Consider the following 16760-nt stretch of genomic DNA (forward strand, 5'->3'; position numbering starts at 1 on the left):
ACCCCCCTCCCAGTAATGGGTGGCCTCCCATCCCTTTCCTTATCCCTTTCCGAAGTGCTAAGTGCCCATAGTAGTGCCCTTATTAAAGGAGCCGGACGTAGAGCACTATAATATAAAAAAAAAAAAAAAAAAAAAGAATACGTGCCACTGCTTTGAATATTTTTTAGGTGCTTTTTACTTTTTATAGCTGTAGGTATGCGAGGACGAAAAAATGCACGCACGGGACAATTTGAGCGTCCCCAAGCGCACAAAATTATACGTATATAAATTTTTTTTTTTTCCTTTTAACACCGTGCCGTCAAAGAGAAGGGAGAGGAACAAAGTACACCGGACGGACATCCTGTGCGCCCGCCACGTAATACGTGTGTACGTATATACATATATTCATTTTTCCACGACAAACTCCCGCGCACGAGCTGTAACTATATGTATACATTACGCGTGCGTGGATTGACGTTCGCGCTCATGCAGCTCTTTGCTTTCGAAATCGAGTTGCGACGTATAGGATGAATCATTCGCGGATGCTGCGTCTGTGTCAAACTGAAAAATAATAATAATTGCGAGATATAACGAGCTTTGGTACAATGACGGACTCTACGAGTTTATCTTATTTCGAGATCGATAAGTCGACGTGAAATCCGATTTTTCGAATCAGTGTCGGATTCGGTCATTACTATTATTATTGTTATGTACAGACTGTGCTATCGATTTTAATGGACACGCTTATGCATCGTAAAACGCGTTGTTACGCGAAACTGATATGTTACAAGTATACTGGTGCATGTAGGAATTTAATTTTATACTTAGTGTTTCTGGAAAAAAAAACTTCATGAATAGCGTCATCGCTTTGAGGTGAAAAATGATGGTACAAGTAAAACAAATACACGCTCATGAACTCCCACCGTAAGCTCCAATACACGGGATGAAATTTGCCAACAGCTTCGGGCTCTAGACAATCTCTCTTGTGCTGATGGTCCTGTGAGTATAAAACTCACACACGGACACAGCCGAAAGGGGCATTGCTCCATTATGATTCACGCCGCGACACTCGGCCGAGGGGCTTTGTTTACGTATTCATACCCCGGCTCCGTGCGCTCTTTATGTATACATATGGATAAATTTGATTTGTTAGACGAGGAGGAGAAGATGAGAAGCAGTTAGTACAGTATATACTATGCAGGGAGTGGTAAAAGAGGGATCGGTCCTTCACAATGTATTTTGCACTTATTTTCCCAATATCTACGAAATACATGTCATACATATCCATGACATGTCGATCGAGGAAACAATATAATCGACTTTTGTGCCGTTTTTTTATGCGTGAAAATTTATTCCAAATCTATAGAGCCTGTACTTTATCATCATGCATTAGAGTAAGTAGTAGTGGGATTAGGGTATAAATTTATTATATCGCGTTACCGTAAACTCACGATCTCCATCGAAATACGTTTACGTGAGGTTGGCTGATCCAGTTGCGTGAAACTTCCACGTACTGCTGCTGTAAACTCTCCTCGAAGATTAGATTACCGATTTTTGCCGATAATTAACTGGAACTTGGCCGAATCGAGTAATAAATTATCCCTTACGGGGGGTAAATCCAAAATACTATATACTTGTTTGCACGACTGTGATATTACAATTTCCGCTGACAAGGGCTCAATTGATCTAACACGTATTTACGTATCGTATATATAGTATATTCGGTACCTTTCGGTCGTTTATTTTCGTGGGAAATAGGTGATGCTCGCGCATGGCTGTATATAATGGGCTTATACTATACGTTTCACGCTTTGTAATCACGGATCTGTTCTATGTATAGACGTGTGTTTGTGTTGTTGGTAGTTATCGACGCGTGAGGTGTAGTTATAACAATTTGAAACAGACCAAAGGCAGCAGGTGTACCAAACTATGTAGATTAATGTTTAGCTCCATCTCTCTCTCTCTTTTTTTTCTTAACTTACCAATATTATATTTTTCAAAAGAGTTTGTTTAAATACGATGAATTTTTATTGTTGAGAGTACTGTAAAAAAAAACGCTGCTCTTTGAACAGGTATTTGTTAAATACTCCATAATTTTGTTAATACGTGATTTATTGAAAAAATTAGAAAAATTATCAATGAGCCCACCGAATACTCCATTACTACTCGTTGGAGGACATCACGGATAAAAATTTGTTATTTTATGTTACAAAAAAATCGGTAAAGGATATTGGGTAAACGAAAAAAATTAAATCCTTAAAATAATAGTCAAATAAGCCGATCCTTCATCCAAGATAATAACGTAAGTAGGATATAAAAAAAGTATCGCATGCGTCGTCTAAATTCACTCGCCTACGTATACACAAGCACACCTTCTGCAAGCCTCTTTATCTTTATGTACCTACGTCGCCTATACATATGTACCCTGCCTGTATACACACACACATATACGCACTCGCGTAGCTCACGCTCATGTTATTATACGGGCTCGGTATATTCCTAATAGTCTCGCGAGTGAAGCAATTAGACCACGACTGCGGATCCTAATAAGCACCTATAAAAACGCCACCTCCCACCCACCATTACCCCGCGAGTACCCATTTTAAGAGCAGTGTGCCAATTACGCTCAAGTGCAGCCAGCAGTCGATGCCTCGCGCTTTTTTTTCCCCCTTCCTCTCTTTGGGATCTTACGAGGAGTAGCAATAATAGGCGCACCGCACACCTAATCTCCCATGCGTGCGCGGTACAATCTCTCTCGCCTCCGGTGATTTATTGCCTCTGATGGAAGATCCGTTTGATACGCTGGCTTGGGCAGATTCGGCATTTTACGATTTACATCATAGATTGGCCGCTGTAAAGCCCCCACGTTCGCAATAAGGATGCGAGCGCCCGATTTTATTTTAACCGAGGTACAGTTACCTGCTTGTGATTTTCATTTTTTATTGGTTTGATTTTTGCGACCGAGTGAGAGAAAAACTACCGTCCAAAGTGTTGATTTAGCATGGAAATCATGGGTGTGGGGAGAAAACTTTTATCGCCGATTTCTGTGGTTATTCATTGGCTCTCGTTGCTCGTTACTTACTTTTGAACTTTTTTTTCCTGGCTTCTATCGATCACCCGAGTTAGTTAAGGAAAACGCACCACCGCTGCCCGGCAAAGAGAAAATTCGCACCATTTGTAACTTTCATTTCGTTTGAAGCTCGTAATTAAGTTTTTTTCTTCTTGTTCCACAGCTCTTAAACTCTAGGCTTTATCTCGAAATAATTAGTTTTTGTTTTTTTTTTTTAATCAATTAGAGTATTCACGAAGCGGAAAATTGACAAATTTCTAGTGCTCGAATCATTAAAAAATATACAACCTTCCACGACTACAACGACACCATCGTCATCTGTTTGAGCGTATACTCCTCCTTAACACAAGTGACCATTTGGTTTTTCGTGAAAATTTAAAATTGTACCCTATTCCCGTACATACAATATCGACATCTCGACGATTGCAATTAACTTTTGCACTATATCTCAGGCAATGGCTCTTATTGCGATCTTTTTCCGGCTACTGCTATTAAGAAACGACACAAGTAAGTCACACGCTGAAACAAAAACAACCACTCCAACAATATTTATAAATTCGTAATCAGCATACGAATATACCCTCATCAACCAAAAAATCCAACCCTTGACACGCATATAAGAAGTGCTTTCACGAGACCACCCTTAATTATGGCCCGATCGAAGCGTGCCCATTCTACTATATCCGAACCTTTTCGTCCAGGCCTCAATGTTATTATTGGTGAAACACAAACTACAAAGCAACAAACTGTGCAGGAGGTATGACAAATGCGCGCTACTAATGATGGCGATACGGTATACTGCGAAATTGCAATTAATCGATCGGGTATGCACGAGAGTATAGCTCTCGGTTCTCTCGTGCCGCTCGCTCTCGTGCCGCGTCGAGAGTTGAGTAGTGTGCGTGTGTGTGTACAACAATAGAAGCGAGAGCTGTAATGTGAAATGGTACGGAGGTATTGGCGATAAATTTGTTTCGTTTGTACGACCGTAGACACGTTGCAAGCACTCTGTGACATTTATACTGTGCTCATCTGTCTGCTTTGATATTAGGTATGTGTTTTTGGATTCACTTACCGATAGCCCTTTTGCTTCTGTCTCTCTTGGACCCACAGCGCGTCGCCCAAGTTGTGCGTTCCGCTCTGGACTCCGCCCATTTTTCTGCAGTTTTAGATTCGGGGCGTCACCTGCGGACAGTCATTGGAGGGAGTCTTTATTTTGCTAAGAGAAGTTGCTATTAATATCAATTGGTTTCATCAAGTTGACGATCGATACTTTGGGTTGTAAATTTTTATTGTACTAAAAAAAATGTAAAAACTGCTATCAGTAATGAAGGACAAGGTGACTTACAATGTGTAGGTATTTCCTCTAATAGATTTCTTTGAAAAACATTTTTAATTCGATCCATGAAAAAAAAAAATTTTTTTTTTGTTTTAACACCATACTTGGCGAATGATAATAGTTGGAAATTAAATTATTTTAATAAAAATTTCTGTTAGAGCGTCAGTGTGATTATTTTTCTCGCTAAATCACTTACATGATCATTCATTGATGACTTTGACGTTCATGCAAAAACTTTACTCAAAATAATTCGTGAAATCTTTGCATTGAATTTTGAGATTTGTACAAGTTACACCGTAAGACAACCACCATGAGGGTTTCAATTTTCGCGCCTGATTCGGTTGCTTTGGTTCATATTCCATTCGCTAGATGGCAAAAATTTTCTACAACCGAAAAAAAAATTTCAGCTTATAAAGGGCCCGGTCATGTACTTATGTAATATATATGATGGAATAGTAGTTCCTTACGTTTAGTTTTTCGAGAAAGGATCAAAGCTTCGGCTGAGATCCACAAAAATGAAATAAAAATCAATAATGAGTGAGTGGGTGAGCGATCGTTAATTGACAGGTAATTACACTTCGTAATCTCTTCCATGACGCGACCGATAAGATTGTACAGATCATCTTCGCTAGTGTGCCAAATCAATTACTTTCTGTAAACAAACTGTGATCACAACCGTAAATTGTTCATGACCCAAGATGAAATCTCAAAAGTACATGTGATTCGTATATTTTTTAAATGTGATCGGTTCATGTAAATAATTTTTACAAGAAGGGTTAATTATTTAGAAATCAAATGAGCTCTGGATATCACAAGTACCTAATCAGTACGTAAAAGTCACCCACTCGGAATGACAAACACGGAGCAAAGTAAATTATTCCAAAGCGCATGACTTACCCTCTCGCACCGGCAGAGTCTCAAGAGAAAACAAACGTAAAACGACGGCGGCACCTCTTTGGCTATCATCCGAGGGTGCGCTCGACCCTTCGCTCCTAGCTACACACCCTTCATTTTCCTCGGCTGGCTGCTCACCGCTACATTGTCCCCCGGCCAACTGTACCTCATTAAGGTACAGCCCTTCCTTTTAGGTGTGTACCTCGTTGCTACAGCACGTATTAACGTATTATATTGCTTATGTACTTGTAGTCCCCGGGCCAAACTCACGGAGGACCGACGCGATGCACTTTAATGAAATACCACGTCGGCTGGATGTATGTGGTGTTAGCACTGTATCAGTACTGGTGAATCACGTTGGTATTTTGTGGTTCCGTATCCTCGAGATGATGAAATTAAAGGAAGCTCGGGAACAACTTCACTCGATAATTGAACGAACGAGATCTTACGTCGGACTAGTTGCAGCTGAGCGTTTTCGCCGAGCCGGAGAAGAGAGCTGGCGGCAAAGCCCGAAGGAGGAAGAGGAGGAGAGAATTTCCCTCCTTTGCACTCACTTGTGCTGCGTGTTTTTTTTCTTTTTTTTTTCTTTTTTTTTTTAGTGGAGGCTGCGTACCGAGAGAGAGGAGCGCGGTATATTGGGCTGGGCAAGGAGGGGATCGAGTTTGCGGGATTTTTCCTCTCCGTAGATTCGGTATTGAGTCTTTGAAGTGGCATACATATGAATCATCGTTTTGTGGGATTTTTCTAATTTTCATCGCAGCCTTTTGATCTTTTGGACGGAAAAGCTTTTTCGATCAAAAAGTCCATTTGGCCAAATGACATTTCTAAATGGATGAAGGGAGGAGTGAGAATAGTCAAGGGCTTAGCCAATTGTAAAATCACAGACTAATTTCCATGGAAAAAAAAAAGTTATTGATAAGGTAAAATGTCACACGAAGCATAGCTACAACTCACGTACAGATAAGGGCGCTTCAGCGTGTGTCCATATATTTAATTACCAGCGGAGAACTCAATTTCTATGCCCGCATTGTCTTCTGTTTCGGTGATATTTTCAATTTTCACCAATTGGATGGAGAGCCGCGCGTAACGGAGGCATATACGTGTACGAGCGCGTTTGTCCGCTCGCGCTAATTGTGGCATTGAAAGTTTCGAGCGGCATTTATTCACAGTCCGCGTTTGTTACGGTTTGTTACGCCGCGAAAAATCGAGCGGTTTAATTAACTAGTGCTACTGCAATTGCTGCTGCCGCTTCAATTTTAAAGTCAACGCGGTTGGATTTTATTTATTCACTAAGTAGTTGGTAAGTGAAGGAAGGTGTCGAGAAATAATTGGTTTTTTTTTAGTACAAAAAGAGAAGTAAGTTTTAGGGGTGGTGCACCGCAGACCTGGGATCCAGGTGAAATTTAATATCCTGGCAAACACTCCGTGGAATATGTTAAGAGACCGATAAACAAAGTTTCAGGTAAAATTTGGGGGGTGCAACAAAGCGAAACCCCATACTCGAGTTGGCGCGAACTTTGATGATATTTTTAGGTCTCACTTTACCCACTCGAGCAGGAACATTTTTAAATTATTTCTCCTCGGGAAATCGTAAAAATTGCCTGCAACCATTTTTCTGCAAAAAACGAATTAAACTCGACGGGGGGGGGGAAGCTTTCGTTATCCGCGCGTGTTAAATCGTCCGCGTCGACTTGCAAAATATGGCTCGCACAATTCTACCGAAGCGAGCTCGTTATTTTTCTGTCTGGTCGGGAAGACGAAAAAAACAGAAAAAGTCACCACGATCGAGAACTTTTTACACCCAGCTCGTCACCACGAATTGAGAAACAAAGAGAGAGAGAGAGAGAGAGAGAGAGAAAATTCACGAGGTTTGATTTTAAATGAAAAAAAAAAACATCGCACTTTCCATCCATGATTTTTATTGGATTTATTCTCATCCTCGAATTAGCTACGCGAGTGGATCATTGTGCTCCAACGAATCCCAACTTTTTGTAGTCACTTAAAACTGCCACCGTCAACCACCACTGCAAAAAACCCACAACCAACTCCTTGGAAATCCTCGGATCTAATTTCCGCCGGAAGCACAGGATCACGAATTTCCAGACCCCGAGATTCGGCAGTGCCAAGTACATCATTATCTGCCTCGACTTCGTGCGACCCACATGGACCATGAAGCGCAAGCTCCTTGCCAAGACTCGCCGGATGAAATTGTAACGGCTCTCCTCTCCTGTATAGCTACACGCGTAGCTTACAGCTCTTTTCCGGCGCTGAAACGGAGCTTGCAAGAAAAAGTAGCAAAAATCAACAAACTCGGTAATTTTTACGCATAGGCATACATGTATAACACCTACGCGTGATGGCTTCCTTCCTTGGCAGTCGCGTAAAGTATTCCACTGTATTTACCATAAATCAGCGATCCGAAGGCGGATTCGACGCTGGCCCGTTTATACTACTTTTTTTTTCCTTTTAATGCGCACTACATAATATCGCTTTATTAAAATAGAGAGAGAGAGAGAGAGAGAGAGGCCACGCACGGATTATCTCTCGCCGGCGTTCCGTCCTGCTTAACAGCTCCTCTCCACGGCATGATGGTCCTTCTCCTACTCCTCCAGCTACGCCTATGTGTTTTCGCCACATTTTCGCGACTCGTAGGTACCTACATACACGCTCTCCACACTCTGATAGGCCTCTCTCCCTCTTCTTTACTTTCAGCCTCCGCGATGAGCTTAACCAGGTTATTCCGTGGACGTGTCTGTATACACATTTACGAATAAAAAAGCGGACAGTGGTCGCGGTAATACATCGCACGCGAGGTATCCGTTTTGCAGTAGAGAGTTTGATACTCTGCCACATCCCTCTCTTTTGGTTTTGCTCCTGGGATTTGTGTTATTTAATTTTTCATACACCACGCCGTACACTTTTATCGGAGAAATTAAAGTCAAGTCCTGCAAGTACATCACACACATAGTGAAGGACACACTTGCGGTGAGGATTGGGGGCTTTTAACGCTGTCTTTGATTCACTTTTTCATGGGCTGGGGATGGATGATGCGCAGCAGAACAATAGTGCGAATAACGCGCCTCGAGAAGGACTTTCCTGCAAGTGCAGTACAGTACAACAAAGAGCTCGCCTGAAAATCAGGTCCATTCTTACCGTTGATCCTCTTTTCTTTCCATTAATTTCGTTCCCGCGAGAACCCCGTGTGGTTTTTTACTTCTCAGCTTTTTTTTTTTTTTTTTTTTTTTTTTATTTCACCGAATGAAACGAGTGAGCGGCTTCAGCTTCATTTGCGCTGTTCACGCGAGTGTGGGTCGAGCTGGTTTACGAGCAGAGTGTAAGAGCAGTGTATTATATACATTTACCAAAGTTTTAAGTATTAAAAAAATAAAAGCTGTTTTTGAATAGATAATACGATTTACCAACAACATTGGTCTCTTTCGTGGTGGAATTGGATATTTATTCGAATTGGGTACTCTGTTGGTGATTAATGGCTTCGTATTTTCACTGCCACTGTATTATTCACTTCATATTCGTGGTCTTTTTACGTCTTGAAAAACCCGAGTGCTTTCGATCCATGTGCGCGCAGCAGCCACCTTTCCTATTAGGAGGTAGCACGTGTATATATATGCGTATAGCACGAGCTCACTTTCGTATGCATAATGCACAAAAACCCGGCTGGGGAAAGTTGCAATTAAGATCGAACGAAAATAAAGAAAAGAACCACGATCTACTCTAATAATTACGATTGTCTGAAAACTTCTTTTTTTTCTCGTTTACCGCTATGCGTTGCGAAATTGCGAGTAAAAAAGTTATTGACTGCATCACGCTTTTGTACCCATTGTTGTGTGTACAATTGGTCGTACAATTTCAAGGCACGAAGACCGACTTTACGACCCCTAAATAGACTCTCCCGAAAATGTGACTCCAGCAGCAGCGCCGCTGCTATAGTATAGGTACATGCAGGAACAAAAATTATACACGAACCCCCCACATTGCAGCTATGTAGGTATACGTACTTTACAGCAGAAACTCGGACTTTTATAGCAGTAACGCAATAACTCGCTGGCCGTGTGTGCCTAAAATTTTAATGAAACAACACATGAGAGATCATACGTCAGGGGAGGAGCGAGACACGTTTTTCATTGCGATCCGACACTTGCACAACTACTGTCTTCTATTATGCACATGGACACACCATCGCGAGAGACAGAACGCGTGTACGATCCTGATCCTTGAATGCTCAGAGAATAATTTTCTCTCGATGCCGTGGGTGTCGGGAAACTAGGACAGAGTCGGTATATTTTTACTTCCGTCCTCCCCCGTTTGATCGGGGGACGGATCAATCAGCTGCACGTGTATACGTAAATAAAGGGAGGGTATCCTTTCGCTGGCCTTCCTTCGTTTGGGATCTGATCTGTGTAATCGTGAGATGATGATGGCTTAAATTTTTTAATGCGACAATTAATGGGTGAAATTGGAGCCATTTGTATTTATAATTTACAAGCACGTAATTCGATCAATTGGATTGATTTTTCAGTCGTGAGTCGTGACAATCAGTATAGTATATATAAGGGAGCTTAATAATTAATTGATTCAACACAAATGCCTTTCATCGATTTTTTTCATTAATTTTGCGCGCAATTGCATTTCCAGAGGTCACCGTGGAGTACTGCCGAGGGCTTCCGAGGATAACGATACCACTGCCGTCGAGGCCGGACAAGTGCATACTCACCCTGAAGCCGATCAGTCAAACGGTCGGCGACTTTCTCGATCTGATAAAACAGGAGGACCCGGCGGTCGTCGAGGCGAGCGTCACTTCGACGAGTAATACATTTTCCACCTACTCGAGTACTGCTTCTCTCTCTTTTGATTGTACATTCCATGCTTTTACTTTGCGCTCATTTTCCACCCCATCCCCCTCACCGATCATTTTATAGTCCTTTCACATTTTTTTTTTCTTTTTCTTTCTTTATACCGTTTTTGCTGGTCAATCAGTTTTTCTTCCGCGCACGATTGACACTGCACCCGCGCAAAATGAAAGGTGACGATGGGAATACTACGATGATTAAATCTACCATTGATTATTTCAGCTGGTATCAAATTGGGAGCTACCAACAGGATAGAGACCATGCTGCTGGACGAGTTTAATTTAATCATCAACGACAAGGTGTACCCCGTCTCGCCTCCGGTGCACTTCGAGTCTACAAAGGTATATATAAGAGAGACGAAAGAAGCTGTGGGTAGTATAGGGGGCAAATTTTTACGACATTTGACATTTCCCCTACTTTTTTTTTTTTTTTTTTTTCAGGAGAACATACTGCAAATGCGAGATTTGCAGGCTATAGTTAATCAAATTTACGAGTCTTTCAACGCCCGGGAGGCAAACGCCGAACTGGAACGAGAAGTGATGCAGCAGCTCGAAGAAGTCAGGATGGAGTTGGAGCCGATGGAACAGGTGAATTGAATTTCATGCGCGTCCCTGATGCGACATTTTCCGATGAAAAATCGCTTTAATCTTTTTTCCTTTGTTCGTCCTTTTTTTTCCTTGTTAATGTGATATATTTCCAACTCGTGCAGTTAGCTCAGAATTTTCTGGCACAAAAGACTAAACAGCTCACAAAAAAGACAAGCTTTGAAAAAAAAAAAAAAAAAAAAAATTAATTTCAACAGAAGCTACTCGAGATCCAGGACGCAGCGGCGCGAAGGGCGAGGATAGCCGCCTGGACTATCCTCGTGCTGATGTCCGTACAGTTCGGGAGTCTCGCCCGGCTCACTTGGTGGGAGTACTCTTGGGACATTATGGAACCCGTCACGTACTTCGTCACGTACGCGACCTGCATGGGCTGCTACATATATTTCCTCATGACCAGACAGGTAAGACGAATGACTTCTTGTACATCCTTTATTTTCTTTCATTTTTTTTATCCTCATTTTCTTTCTTTACATTAATCATGTAAGATAACTGAATTTTATGAGCTCCTTTCTGGTTAACGTTTAACTTTTCAATTTGGTCGGATAGTTTGCATCTAAAGCAACAATAATGTATCAAATTATTGATATTGGGTTGATTGGGTTATTGATCAAAATTAACTTTAAGCGCTTGTTTGTTGGCTGAATAATGTAAAACAGACATTAATGTACGATGTAATAAAATTTACATTTCAGTCAATGAGTGCGTGTAAAAAAATCAGTTAGCACCTTGACAGGGATATGAGATAAAAATTAGCATTAAATAATAATAAATTTTTTGATAAATAATCATGACAAAAATTATTGTGTTTATTTTACGCGGCTGTACATAAATTATTTCCTTGAAGACACAGGTAAGGCAACGTAGATTGTGTAACTATAGAATTCATTTTCGTTCCGCTGGCAAAGTATCATGTTACGTTTTTTTTTTTTCTTTTCTTATAAATTAATTGTGTTTGTAAAAAAAAAAAAAATAAAAATACATATTTGAAAAAAAGTAGGTAATTGCTTATAAGTGTTTTCACAAGTATACATTAGTCACATAAACAATCGTAGTTTGTATATATCTGTCGAGTAAAAAGTTACCACAGCATTACCCACCCGCATCTTGTGATGCGACATATTACAGTCAAACAACGATGTACTACATGCATGTCCATAACATTACAAAAACGTTTGAGCGTGTAGGTATAGTTGAGATTAAACACCACAAAGTCCATGCATTCAGAGTTAAACGCAGCTTTAGACTTCATATAGAATGCACGCTAAAAATAAAAAATAAAAATTAAAAATAATACACGTTTTACACGACACGATCAACTCTGGTGGTACAACCAAGACCCTGAAAATGATCTCCAATTGCAGGAATACATGCTGCCGGAGGTGTTCCGCCGGGAGCAGCTGATTGGTTTGCACAAGAAGGCGAAAAAACTGGCGTTCGACGTCGAGCGCTACAACTTGCTAAAGGACGAGGCCTTCGAGCTCGAGCAGATGCTCAGGCTGATCCGCGGCCCGATGCACAGGCAGCAGGTGCTCGTCGAGCAGAAGCGCCGCGAACGACTGGAGAAAATGCGCGCTGGTAGCTCATCCTCGTCCTCCTCGTCGCGCTCGCCCAGCTCCTCGCCGAGTCCCAGTCCAGAGCGCCACATCGAGTCCAGAAAAACGAAGGCGTCCGATACTCGCCACTAATCCTTCGGCTGTGATTAGGAATTAAGTTTGCGTGTTTATTGTAGAGAGGGAGAGAATGAGAGAGATGCGAATTCTTTTTTTTAACCGTTTTTATTTTTTTTTTTTTTTGTTGCGTGCGGCTCGAGGGACTTTTAATGTAATTGCCACCTCCGGTGACTCTATTGATTGTTTATTTTGTTTTTCTTTTTTTTTTTTTTTTGAGAGAGATTTTCTTTTATTTTTTAGCACTTTTCACGATTGTACGAGCGGGAGATCAGACATTGCGAGCGCAGTTGTTAAAGGTTGTAACGGGTGAATGATCTTTGTACGTGAGACGTTATTTTTGCATACCTTAATGACCGCGACGAGGGAGCCGTTGGAGATGTTTCCAAATAAGTAATTGGCAGATTAACCGATTTTTCTATAGATATAGACGAAGAGAAAAAAAATGATCGACGTAGTTTCGACGATTTCGTATTCTCGATTACTGCAATGAAGTAAAGATACTCGGCATTGTGTTTACTTTGAATGATCGATAATTTAGGCAAAAGATGCGATTTTATGGTTGGCAAAGTTAACCAAAACTACTCGTCCCCTGAGAGATTTAAATAATGACAAGGTATACGTAACGAACGAGTACAATGTACTTAAATTCACGCGTCTCTCTGCAGAAATATCGGATTCGATGTACAAATATTTTTTGTATAATGTTTTTGGAATGAATACAACCAGTTGATCTTTTGTTTGTTAGTTTTAGAATTTTAATCATAAGTAAACTTACGAATCGGCGAAAAAGGTTATTTGTAAAGATGAATAAAATATCCCGACGAATCAAGTATTATTGTCAACAATATGTGTCAGAAAAAAGTAAAAACAACTACAAATATATTTGTATCGAATTCGGACGTTCCTTTGGGACAGTCGAGTGAGAACTTGGTGATTTATTGTGATCATGGGGTACCCCAACGAAAACTTCGAAAGGATGTGTTGCTACGTGATTTTATCATAGATATATAGCGATGCCAATATTCGATTTTCTCTACAACTCGTTGTAATGTTTTTGCGCGCTATTTACTTTTTAAAGTCAATTTAACGATATCGCCCATTTTACGTGTGCGCACGGTTGTTTTTAATTAATCACCAGTACTTCTGCATCAATATTTTGTTGCCATTGAAGGTGATGATTTACGCGCTCAAGAATATTTCAAACTTGACCAATACACGTGGAATCTCCGAATTTTATTCTCGACCCGCCCACTCCCCTTAAGATACATGTATATTATATATGTGCGTCCTAAGGATGATGGATGGCGTATGGATTTTCTGTTTATTTTGAACATTAAATAAAGTCAGTAGCATATTAATGAAACAAAATAATTTTAAGGTCTTTGTTGCCGTTGTTTGAACGTAAAACTTGTAAGATAACTTTGTTATTGAAAACTATCGCAAAAGTTACTTATCACAGATTGAGAATCGAAAAATGAAAATAAGCTTGTTGACGTATGTTTAAGCGAAATATATTTATTTTACAAAATGTGAGTGAAGCCTTTAAAAAAACTCGACCGATGAGTGTAGCTTTTATTGCCATACCTTTTTTTTTTTTCAACGAAAAAACGGAGCGTAAGTGCGACAATGATGCTTACGTACCTTAAATCAGCGAAAATTTCTCGAGCACTCTAAGATATCCTATGTTCAAAATAAGACTTGGCAAATGTACGTGAGACTATATTTTAACAAAGAGTTAGCTTGTTTGCCTATGAAGCTCACATTGTTTGAGATTCGTATACGTATTCTGTTGATGTGAACCTGACAAATGTACATTGCGCAAATAAAACAAATCAATTCAACATGAAATTGTGAAAACCCAACGAATCTCTCTACTCCGATTTCATGAATCATGTTATGTGCGTGTAAAGTAAGTACTTTACGTTGACTTTCATTGTGAATGAAAAAATAATTTTAATAAATTTTTGTAATTCGTTAGTGTGCTATTTAGTGTGATGACACTGAAATTGTTATTACATATTAATTAAAATTAATTGAGCAGAAGTTAATGAATAAATTATACACGTACATGAATAGAAAATATCGATAGACAAACGTAATTATAATAAAAGAAGTGGAAAGAAAAAAATTTTAGTGCTTTAGTTTTTCCTTGTAAATAACCAGTAAATATGAAATATTACTTTACTAACTTTGCATATTGCCTTTTAACCTTTAAGAAGGTGTACTTTTTGTACGATAAAAAGGAACAAACAATAGCATGTAAAACTAACAATCACTCATTTCTCGTAGAGTTTAGGTCTCAAATAAAACCCTTTTTAACACTCTATACCTCTTTACTCCTCGATAATTCTGATTACTTGAATAAAAATATAGTAGCAATGATTACTAAACAAATTAACACGAGCTTGTGCAATCACCAAACGATAATCCCAGCCTCTCTTCCAAATTTCAACTCTTTGAAAAAAATTACATTTCGATTAAAGTAAATTACTACGAAGAATTACAAACGCTTCCTTATTACGAATAATCGAAAGAAAATAATGTTATAGCGCCGTAGATGCGCGAATTTCCTAGTTAAGAGTTTTACAACGCTTTTTGCACACCTATAGATTAATAAACAAAAAAAAATTTCAATCATACCTTTGAACTATATTATACCTATAACTCTTAGAAACTTTTAAACGAATTTCAAAAAAGGAAAACTGTACGAGACACCAGAGAAATTAGATTTAGAATATTTTTAGCTATAAAAATCTTTCTAGGAATGCACTTTTCTAATAAAATCATTAATTGATTAAACTTTCCTAAGACAAGCGTAGATAATACACGTAAAAAAACGACTTTCATCCGTCCGCCGAGTGGTTGTTTCATTTCTTACGACCAACATCGTGACTTACCATTTGTTTCATCGATTAAGTTCCTCTTACACTCTATTATAATTACTGAACATAGTTAATTTTTTAAGAAATTAATTTTATCACGAACTGAAAGATTGTAAATTTTATTCGAGTAACTGAGTCAAAGAATAACTTCATAATAATGTTACCAGTTGAGGATTTTCCAGCGTGTTGATAAAAGATAAAAATAGAATTTTAACTGAAAACCTTAGGAAGAAAAAGCACAAAAATATTTAAGGTTTCTGCACTACGTTCTACGAATACTGAATAACTACAATTAAACTGCTAATTTACTAAAAAAAAAAAAATTCTCTAAAATCAAGCAAAATTTAGAAAAACAATGCTTAATCTAGTGCCAAGTTGACTAGTATGCTCTATCAATGACCTTGTGATAGAACGGTTAATGCATTACTTAAAATTTTACGAAAATTAGCCTTAAGAAGTAAGAAACGATAAAACATTTGTATCCTATAGTAAGTTATTGTTGATCCTTCATTTTTTACGATGATCTATACATTACTAAGCAGTTAATCAGTTGGGCGTTTACGAAAAAAAAAACAAAATTTGTAAATAAGTGATAAATTAATATTTATTCGGTAAACCGTAATTTATAAAACTACATACTTTTTTGAATTACTGACTAAAGTTAATACTATCTCTTACCTTAGTATTATTTTCTGGCCTTATCTCAAATGGATGCTTGATGAATGAAGAATATCTCGTTGTTTCGAAATTATGACCAAACAAAATTTTCCACTCGTTTCTTCTGATAATATCTTGTACTTGACGAGAATGAAATGTACATAAGATGTGTAAATTTTAAATTTCTCCTCAACGAAATTTTAGTTATAACTATTGCATAGAAAAACTGGTTGTTTGAATGTTTTCTGTGAACCATCAGTTATTAAAACTTAAGTGGAGTGTTGAGTGTCTTATTCCTCAAAAGTATGAAATCACTTGTGTACTTCGCTTTCTGGTTGTTAACTACATTATTTATAAAAAATTTTAATGTGCAGAAAAAATAGTATATTTTTTTTGCAATGAGCAATTAAAAATTACCAGTAATCATTGGAATATGTGGCAATGGACGTAAAAAAAAAAAAAATGTGTCATCAATCGAACATCAAGTAATCTTCTGTTGTAGATAAATGTCTGATGGAGTGTAATCTCGATTAATGTGTAAAAATATTTCGAAAAGAGGCCACAGTGTATTTACTACCATGATTAAGAGATACGATATAGTAACAACCGGAACTATAGAGCGATAATTTACAGGTGTGAGTCCGTACGTTTTTTCTTTTTCTTAAACAAAAGATTCTTTTGTATAAATAACTCCAAGTACCTACCTATGTTAATTTCGAGATCCAACGAAATGACGAACGTGTCCAGATGTGACTTGTGCTATGTTTCTGTATGTAAATAGTTTTAAATAAAATGCATA

General features: G+C 38.7%; 2 protein-coding genes across 4 annotated transcripts in view; one reads left to right on the forward strand and one right to left on the reverse strand.

Moving 5' to 3' along the window:
* jv (javelin) overlaps positions 1-4201 on the reverse strand; it is a 29416-nt gene extending 25215 nt beyond the window's left edge. Inside the window, exons 1-2 of one of the 2 annotated variants that reach the window (XM_089594775.1) lie at positions 4122-4201; positions 804-812 (exon numbers count right to left, since the gene is read on the reverse strand). In XM_089594775.1, coding sequence (XP_089450901.1) covers positions 804-812; positions 4122-4201 — 89 coding nt within the window. The remainder of the gene's footprint in view (positions 1-803; positions 813-4121) is intronic. The other variant, XM_023392453.2, reaches the window with a different exon arrangement.
* MCU (mitochondrial calcium uniporter) overlaps positions 1-16760 on the forward strand; it is a 75265-nt gene extending 58505 nt beyond the window's left edge. For both annotated transcript variants that reach the window (XM_089594782.1, XM_089594788.1), the window contains 5 exons: positions 9933-10103; positions 10370-10488; positions 10588-10734; positions 10950-11153; positions 12114-16760. In XM_089594782.1, the coding sequence (XP_089450908.1) occupies positions 9933-10103; positions 10370-10488; positions 10588-10734; positions 10950-11153; positions 12114-12437 (965 nt within the window). In that variant the 3' untranslated portion in view covers positions 12438-16760. The remainder of the gene's footprint in view (positions 1-9932; positions 10104-10369; positions 10489-10587; positions 10735-10949; positions 11154-12113) is intronic.

This window comes from Copidosoma floridanum, unplaced genomic scaffold (assembly GCF_036245765.1).
Source record: "Copidosoma floridanum isolate Cflo_tuat_1 unplaced genomic scaffold, Cflo_Japanese_pri ptg000001l, whole genome shotgun sequence".
Taxonomy (NCBI): Eukaryota; Metazoa; Arthropoda; class Insecta; order Hymenoptera; family Encyrtidae; genus Copidosoma; species Copidosoma floridanum.